Below are 9,534 nucleotides of genomic sequence, written 5' to 3'. Positions count from 1 at the left end.
TTACTTCTTCATTGGGCACCCGGAAGCTCGACAGGTCGACTTACGGAACAAAATGGCGGTACTTACGGAGGAGAACTCCATCACCTTCATGATCCAGAGGGTGAGCGCCATGTTGACGATGATCATGATCGTGAGGATGAGGATGAGCGCGTACAGACACTTCTTGCGCCAGCCGTACAGGGCGAGCTGCATGCGGCAGCTGGCGGCGGCTCCGCTCGATGGCGGCGGCTGCAGCGGTGGCGGAGGCGGCGGCTGCTGGAGCTGTGGTGACTGGCTGGGCTGGACCACCGGGGCCACCAGGAGCCCGCTCGGTTCGGCGGACCCCTTGTGGACCCCGTTGGGGCCGCCGCCGCCCGGCGGCTCGTTCGGCGGAACGGCAGCCGCCATCGTGGTGTTGGCGCTGGCGGCAGCGGAGCCCGGCTTCGGTTTCGGGCCCGTGGTGCTGACTGGGCGCGCGGAGAAAGACACCCGCGACGGGGTGCCAGTGGCGGGGGCGGGAGAGAAGTGGTGCGTCGGCGATGCCGGATGCCTCAGGATACCACCGGAGCCGCCACCATTCGGCGGCTGCGCTGGTTGCGGCGGCTGCGGCGGTTGCGGCGGCTGCTGTCGCTTCGTCGCTGGGCCGCCTGCCTGCCTGCCTGCTCCACCTAGCAGCTCGGGGCCGCCATCGTCGTCGTCCGGGGTGGCCGCCGCCTTCGGTGGCAGGCGGCCGCCGTAGCCGCCGCTACTGCCGATGAGCCGGGCCGGCTGCGCTGGGTACTGGATCGGGATGATGCGCACGACGGGCGACGAGCTGGAGGCAGGCGTGCCGGTCCCGGCCCCGGACGAGGACGCCGTGGACGACGAGGAAGACGAGGGCGAACCCGCTGGGGAACTGGCCGCTAGGGCTGGCTCCGGGGCCTGCTGCGGCGCCGGCGGCTGCTTGGTGTAGGTGGCCGACTGCAGCAGATCGGAGCCGGCGTAGCTTCTGATTAGTGGCGAGCTGGCAGCACTGCCACCGCCGCCAAAGAAAATCGAACGAGGATCGTCCCGTGGGCTGATGGCACCGGAAACGAAAGTAAACATTAATCAAGAGCGCGGCCCAAGTGGCCCAGCGGCCGCCACAGCCTGGCAGCCATTAATTGCCTGGGGAGAACACTACAAACGCGCGCGTCTAGCCCACTACCAGTCTACCGCGTGGCTAATGCAATAAAAATTAAAAACTGAGCAACCCCAAAGGAGTGAGCAAGAGAGAGCGAGCGGACGAGCGAGTGACAGAAGGCGTAAAGAAGCGGCACGCTGTGGTGTCAAATCTGAGCGTCACCCTCATGGTCACGTTTCCAATATTAATGTCTGGTCGATACGAGACCCGCCCCGAGCCCGACGTCCGGACGTCCGGAAGCGGAGCAATTATTCCCGGTCTAATCACGAACTCGTGCCACTCGTGCCGAACATCACACCGGAGCTGGCGCGTGCCACGCTCTCAAGCAAACACACCCGGGGCCGGGCACGAAAGTAAAGGGGGGGCTCTGTTGGGGTCGTCGTTGTGTTTTATTTATCCACCGCGTCGTTTGCACCGTCCCATTTCGCCCGCCCGCCGACGTTGTTTGTTTGTTGTGCGTCGTCCCTCCTCTGTTTGTCTAGTTGTTTCTTGTGTGGTAGCTCCACTTCCGACGCTTTCGAGAAGGGGGGCACTATGGTCCGGTGTCCGAGTGGTTCGATCTGTTTATACTAGGATTACTAGGGGAGTGTTGAAACTTCGACACAGCCAAGACTAGTTACAAGACCTGATCGGGGACTTGACCGACCTCGACCACAGGCACCGCAGTTAGCGTTGTGTGTTGCTGGGTCCAGTCAACTATTCCACTGCCAACGATCAACCTGGCCTGGCTGGAGTCATTCCAGTCCTCCGATTGCTCCTACTGTCAATCCACAGTCCACAGCCAAGTGGATCAACTAGAGTCAAGAATCAACCACCAGTGACCGAGCTGAATGAAGAATCGATCAGCATCAGGGATTCCCAGACGTCGTTAGCGATCGAATCGGAGTGAAGCGGCAGCTCCGGAGGACTTAGCAACTACCTGCGACGAGCCGTGCTCCTCGCTTCATCCAGGTATCGCCAGCGCCGGCGGCTGCTCTGAGAGGCTGGCTCGGTCCCTCGTGTTTGGTTCTATAAATATCACGCTCACACAGAGATCGGCATCGGTTCGACTCGGGAGACGACCGTGTGCAGGTGTTGCTCGTTGCTTCGTCCGCTGCTGTCTGTCGCGACGCACTCGAGCACGAGTGAGTGTGTCACAGTGTCTGCACTCCGGATCGCACGTAAACATGTTTATTTTTCTACCAAACAGAAGATTTTATAACCAAGAAGAAGTGCGGAAACTGCTGCTTCGTTCTATCAACAGTCCATTCCGCGTTAGACAGGTTGTTTGGGTGAACAGTGTGCGTTCTTGGGGGGAACCCTTGAGAACACATACTACAGTTGCGGGGGATTTGTAGTAGCAGCAAATTGTGCATTGAATTGCTTCGGGAAAAGAAGCAAAAAATGCCTCTTGAATGCGTTGAGCTCATTCTGCTGGGGCTAACCGTGGGCACGCAGTCTCAGGTAGGAGGGCAGATCTGAGCTTAGTTTTGACTAGTGGGTAGTGTTTCTAATCTCTTTATCTTCGTTCGTTCGTAGGGCTTCTACGTCAAATCACAGTCCATTGCACCGCAAGTTCCAAAACGAGACGGTACAAAACGGATAGCAGATAGGAGACTATCATTAGATACGGTTACCATAACTTAACTCGTAACCGGGACCTTACAAAACAAAAACCGACTGAAACAGCCAATGCACATATAGATATTTTCCAAAATGACTTAAACGATCAATTAGCAGCGCTCGTTTTGTGAACCTTCGTGCATCAGAGTTCGTCCTCGGAATCGACCATCAGTCGGAAGCGCATAAACGACGACTACCGCCGGCTGTGGCGGGTTGCATCGGGCTGTGGTTCGGTTCGATCGGGGTCGATTACAGTCGGCATCGGCTCCCACAACCTGGCGGTCGTCCTGGCGCGTGACGTCCACTCAGCCCACTATGGGATCTCTCGCCCATTCGGTGTGGTTCGCCCCGTTGCGGGAAGCAGAAAAACAAACCGAGAGGCTCCCGGCTTCAAATTTGGAACTAATGGCCGGTCGGAGGTCCGGCTCCGGGGATTAGCTATATCCGATTGTTCGCCGACACAAAGAGTGCATGGCCTGCAGGTGCTAATGAGTTTACGCGTGCCTCGCGAATGTCGCCGGACCGACAGCCACCCGGAATGGGGAATGCCAAGGGAATGGGCGTAAATCCGACCACTCGTAACGTAGTTTTACACAACGGTTAGCTCCCTGTTGCGGTGGTGCGATGTGTGACAGCTAGGCTGTTGGGCTCTGACCTAGACCATGGACCTTCTTTTTGGAGGTGCAGTTTTGTAAGGTTCCGAGAGTTCTGAGCCAGCCAGGTCTAGGGACTGGGCAAAACAAACGTATCAGGTACGGCAGCCCCAAACTAGCAGTTCTACGGCATTGTTGACTGTGTTTTGTGCTTTAACTAGTAGTGGCCCAGTCTCCAGACGACTGGCCCAAAAATGGTTCGACTTCTGAGACGGAGATCGAGAATTTTTCGTTCGAACAAAAAACAAGCCAATGATCAAGGCCGACAGATCCCAAACGTTTACGTGCGCCAGCCGTCTGCTGACATTTGGTGACGTGTGTGAAGGCGAAGCCATCGGGTGCATGAAGTAGCGAAACGGTCCAAAGACCGGCAGCCGGAAGTAGTAAGTCAGAACCCTGTAGAACCGGCAAGGGGCGAACGAAGGCCTGTAGAGGGGACGCTACGAGTGGGATCCAGCGCTACTGAGCCCTCTGGTACGATCGTCACGTTTTGTGGATGACAGCTTACCCTTGCCATGCCTACTAGCCTGGTGGATACCCTACCGACCTAACTCGCACTTTCTGCCCGCAAAATATGGCCCATAGGTCCATCAGGCAACGACCGATTGAACACCGTCTGGTGCTGCTACTGCTGGGGTGCTAGCTGACACCTCTTCTGCACACACTTGGTTCGGTTCTAGCCGCACGTTAAAAATAGCGGCCAAGCCGGGACACCGAGATAGAGGGAGCGCGCACAGGAGATAGCGAGCCAGAACGAGCGAGACTCACCTTGAGTAGCGTGACATGGTGCGTCAAGCAAAGGGGCCACTCTTTGGGGCCGACGACACGCACGGACACAAAAATAAGAACCACTCAGCGCAGCTGCTGCTGCGTCGGACCTGTGATGGGCTTGGACCTCTGCGATTGCTTGATGGCTGGCTGGCTCTCGGTGGTTCTCGATTGATGGAGGCTCTGTTGAATGCCGGAATTGCTGACGCACACCTGCGCGAGATCCACAGCACACACCGACACACACGGGCACGAGTCACGGGCACGAGATCACGAGCGCGATGTGGCACCGTTCGCGGACCGACACCGTGTGTGCCGCTGTGGCCGACGGTGATCGACGCTGACGCAACCGGACCAAACTCCTGCACGCCGCCACTGGTGTGCGTCTTTGCGTTGGCCACCACTTTGGGCCCGGGACCACATTGTGCTCACACCTGTGCCTGCCCGGGGGAAGTCCTGCGTCGTGCCAGCCTTGTGCCAGCCTCTTTCGCATCGCTCACCCAGCTCAGACAGCTCAGCTCGATATCTCTTCTGTCACTTCAGTTGCCATGGTTTTTCGTTTCATACTTTGCTTGTTCGTTCGAAAAGTGTCTTTCTCTTGGCTTTTTTGCCTGATCTCTTAGATGTGCTCGAAACTGCTCGAAACTGATCGCAAATTTCGCAACGGTCAGCTCTTTTGCAACCAAGTTCAACTAAGGAAACACAGCAAACGTTCATTAGATGAACGGTAACAACGGTAGACGGTTTGACACTGCTTGGCTGACAAGACGACGGTTTTCGACGAAGACGACAAAAGTCGATGAAGTGGTACGTCGATGCTTAACACACTCGAAAGGTTAATAGCAGGAGCTCGAAGTACCTCTCGAAGACTCAATTCCCTCAACGTTTGCAGGCCTTTGGGGGTCCAACGGGCGGTTCCCCGTTGGAGCTGACAACGGAAGACAGCAACGTATGCCGCTCGTCATAGGCAAAACAAGGCAGTCAAGGTATCCATCGGACTCCGGTTGATGATGAGAATTGGATTCATTTTGAGAATCGTAAGCGACAAAATAGCGTGCGCAAGTCCGGCAGTCCCCCTATAGACGTAAAACAATGCTCCTGCAATGTGGTGGGAACGGGTGGGTGTGATCTACTATCAGGCTGCTCAATGCAGTTGTGTGAGAAGAAATCCGCAGTTTTATGGTTCACGACAGACACTTATAGTATAGTATAGTATAGTCTCTTCGGCAACCGCACAAAAAACTTTTACTGAGACGGCCTTCTTGGTCTGGATTTTCTGAACGCGAACTCGTTTTGGAGCCGAAGAAACAGGTTCACACCCCTCGTTAGCCACGTAGCTTTCTGCGGCCCAATACTTCAATCGAAACTTTGCTTGCACTGAGCCCATTGAGATGCCCAAGGCTTCTAATAACTCGCTTTCAGTCACTCAATGATTTTCTAACACACTATGTTCTGTATTTTTCCTATACGATTTAAGATGTTGTGTCTGTTTTTGGACGTCCTTGACGTGGATCGTTTTCAAGGCTTATACGACCACGTTTAAATATAGCTATCCATCTTTTTCTGTAATAATTAAAGGTGAACAGTCCTAATATACTTTCAACATTGCGGTTCATAAATTTCCTTTGCTTCGGAAACTTCCAAAAATAACAATTCCATCACTGCACTGCAAACTTGATTTTTCCCGTTGTAAAGAACTCGACACTAAGTGGCTTATTGAAACAAATGAATAGAAGAATAGAACAGAAGAAGAAGAATAGAAGTTTAGTTCAAGAACACAAAACATTTAAGTCAATTTTTTTTTTGCTATATAAGAACGGACTGGGCCGTATTTATTAACTTTATGCTTATACCATACGACATATAACAATATACATATATACATAACATATTCTAAAGTTTAAGCATCATGGAAGATGCTTAGACTTAGAAGAAGGACGTGGCATTTCCTCCGAAGTCCAGACGCCTTATCCCGGGCTTACTCGGCTGCATTTTAGTCAATACGAGGATGAAAAATTTGCTTTAATCAATCAAAAATCAATCAAAAACCTTATATAAGATGTGTAAATGATAATTTTGTTGTATTTAGGGATGAAGGATACATGAGACAAATTTTAGACAAACATATGTAAAACAATTCAAATACCACTTTGGTGAAAACCAGTTCATTACCCGTAATGCATACCATTTCGCCCAGACAGTGTAGCCAAACATCCTCGTTATGTTATGTGGTCCTTTCTAGGGTCCGCATGTATTTTTTTGGTCCAGATTGGTTTGATTGATTTTTATAATTCTGTTAAATTAGGTGGGATCTTTTCGCATACTCCAAGGTTCATGAGTAACCACATGTTCTCAGTGGTTGGCTGGTCTCGACAACGATGTTAATAGCCTAAAACCTTGGTATTATCATCCACGAGATGCTGCATTACTGCGTTTGGCTTGTGGATTGCCACACAATCCCCATATAGCACAAAATTTCAACTCTTCATGAAGATAGTTGAGAAACACCAAGAATTCATCACTCCATAGCAGCTTGTTTCAAAATAATCAAAGCTTAAAAGCTTATCGATAGTAAAATAACGTTGTTTTCTTGAATGGGCCTTAATTAGGTGCGGAAATTTGTTGAAAACAAGGCCAGATTGATGGCTACATTCTATAGGGTACGTCGAATGACATACACGGAAGGGAGTTCTTCGCTCTCTGATTTTCATTTTTGGCCACTACTTTAGGTGGATTAAAAAAGGTTTGTGGAGGAGATATTCAGTATACGTTTATCAACTCGTTTTGGTTTTGATTTCTTACGCCCCACATTTTTAACATGATGGATACGAACTTCATCTTCATACAGCTTGATTATTTTTTCCGATTGATTGCTCGCTTTTGTGGAAATTTCGTGCAATATCCCTATTATTGTTACCACTAATATTCAAATCAATATATTCAATATATTAGTTATGTTATTAATCGGTTAACTTGAGATATTCAGAGGGTTCTGTCAGATTGCATGCCCCGAAACAGTACTTTCGGACTTTCTGATGGGACAGAAAGATTTGATGCTATACAAGTTTCTAAAACTGGATGAAAACGTTAATTCTGATCGCTACTGACAACAAATGATCAAGTTGAACCATGCATTGATCAAAAAACGACCAAAATACAGTTTCCAGTATTCCGAATGGAGGCGCCTGGTGGGGCATAATGCCCAAAATAACCTGGCGTCCCCATGCCCCCCCCCCCCCCCCATGCAAAACTGTTTCAGGATACTATCAAATCACTGGGATGGGAGCTGCCTTCCCCCACGTTGCATTCACGAGACTTGGCTCTTTCCGAATATCATTCTTTTTCATCGATGGGACACGTATTGACTGAGCAGCAATTCGTTTTTCACGAAGCAATCGAAATTGGATGACTAGTTTACTTAAAAAGTCGAAGAATTCTTTCGTCTGGGATTCTATGATTTAGCAGAGACATACGAGAAATGTATGGCACATACTTTGAATAAACTAAAAATTTGAATTAAAATTTTATAAACATATTTTTGCTAAAAACAGTTCACTTCTCAACGCATAGAACTAGTAAATAAAATAAATGTACTTGAAGTGTTTTATTACCAAGCAAAATGAAGGAAATTGGCGCGGAAAACAGAAATCTTCAAGCTTCCAATGGTCGCACCAGTCTACTAGATTGCATCTAAATGTCATTTTATCGCCCAAATTTTGCTCTTAGAACCACAATCTAATATTCAACGTCTCAAAAGAGCCATTCAAAAGGAAGATGTACGCATATTGAACACACATATTATTCAAATGTTCAGGAGCTAAACTTCTTTTCGCCATTCACTGTACCAATCGACAGATTGAAGTAGGTACAGCATCCTCTCTGTTGGCGAACCGCAAAACCTATCGAACAACCCAAAACACATTTCGCGATGCCAACACATTGCCAACACAAGTGGAGCTCCACTCAGCGGGAAGCGGTAAGTAAGTGTTTCAAATCGGACCGGAAATTCACCGGTGAGGGTAGGGGTGGACAGGGTGGATGGCTAACGAGGGGACACTTAAGTGACAAAACCAAAACAAACCGAGAAGGACCCACCACCACCACCAAACACAGGACAGGAAGGAAGGAAGAATCGAAGCGCAACCGGAACAGCGAGACATAAACAGCGAAACGGCAAAACAGCACGAACCGAGGGGTGAGGGTGGTACCCGGAAGGCCCTGGCACGGAGCAACAACGAAGGGGCGGAAGGGTGGTCGGCAGGAGGTGCGAAAGTGGGCAATATCTCTCGCTCGCGTAAGCGCCCCATCAACAAGCGCGGTCGACATTCAAAAATAAATTCCTCAGAGAAGTGGCAGCGCGGCAGCGGCTTGCCTTGGTGAGGATTGGTTCAGCGAGCTCGGGATGGTGGTGGGATGGGGAAGACTATTTTTAGTGTGAGTGTGTGCGTGCGTGAAGTGGTTGAAATGATGCCACGGCGCGCGGCCCCAAGAGTGGCGAAATGATTTCTGGCCCCAACATAAATTATGTATCTCTTTATTCGTCCCCCAACCGCCAGCCAAAGGGTGTGCGGGCGAACGGTGAGGGTGCGTGCGAATGAACGATGGAGGGTGTGTGCGGATCGGCTTACTTGGTGGGGTGGAGGCGAGCGTTAAGTTTTACGCGATTTTCCGATTTTCCCCATTTTCCGGCGCGGCTCGTGCCGCATCTTCTTTTTATTAATTTGATTTTTCTTCTCCACTTTCTTCTTGTTCTTTTCGTTGCTCCTTTATCATTTTTACCATGGGCGGATTCCTACGTTGCAGGAGTGGAGGGGGTGGGGGGGGGGGGTGGGAGGGGTTTAAGGAGCGGCCAAATCCATCGCCACCTCCGTCGAACAGGCCTTTCTCCTGCCATTTTCTTCTCTAGCGTCGGTTGCTGTCGGTTTTTTATGTTGGTGGTAGGCTGGCAGGGCACGGAGGGGTTGTAATGGTGCGGGGGGAGGACAGGAAACGGGGGTGGCAGTTGCATACACTGCCGGCCGGCGGCAGCAGCAGGTGACTTCTCTCGGTAAAATTCACTCCCGGAAGTCACCCTTCTCATACCCCCCCCCCACACACCTCACATTCCCTCACCCACCCACCAACCCCTTCGTTGGGGCTGGGGCTGACCATCGAACGGGGTGGGTGAGGGCGCTCGACGACTAAGAATCGACGGAAGCTTAACTTTTCCTTCTGCCGACCCTGGAATGGTGGTGGTATTGACACTGGGTGGTGCGCGGGGATGAAAGGAAGCAAGGGGTTGTAAAAGTTTTCCCCTACGTCCCCTGCTGCCCCCTCTCCTCCCCCCCGCCCCCTTGCGGAGGGTTGACGGTGCATGTGGCTTTCTATTTT

General features: G+C 51.1%; 1 protein-coding gene across 1 annotated transcript; it reads right to left on the bottom strand.

Moving 5' to 3' along the window:
• On the bottom strand, positions 1 to 4,500 carry LOC131213511 (atherin). Its single transcript, XM_058207563.1, has 2 exons — positions 4,165 to 4,500; positions 1 to 1,036 (listed from the first exon to the last, which is right to left on the bottom strand). The coding sequence occupies exons 1-2, from the start codon at positions 4,179 to 4,181 to the stop codon at positions 1 to 3; spliced, it is 1,053 nt and encodes a 350-aa protein (XP_058063546.1). The 5' UTR covers positions 4,182 to 4,500.
• Between the last annotated feature and the right edge of the window lie 5,034 nt (positions 4,501 to 9,534).

This window comes from Anopheles bellator, chromosome X, assembly GCF_943735745.2.
Source record: "Anopheles bellator chromosome X, idAnoBellAS_SP24_06.2, whole genome shotgun sequence".
NCBI classification, from domain to species: Eukaryota; Metazoa; Arthropoda; class Insecta; order Diptera; family Culicidae; genus Anopheles; species Anopheles bellator.
Note: the sequence above shows the minus strand (reverse complement) of the source record. Positions and strands in the feature narration are given on the sequence as shown.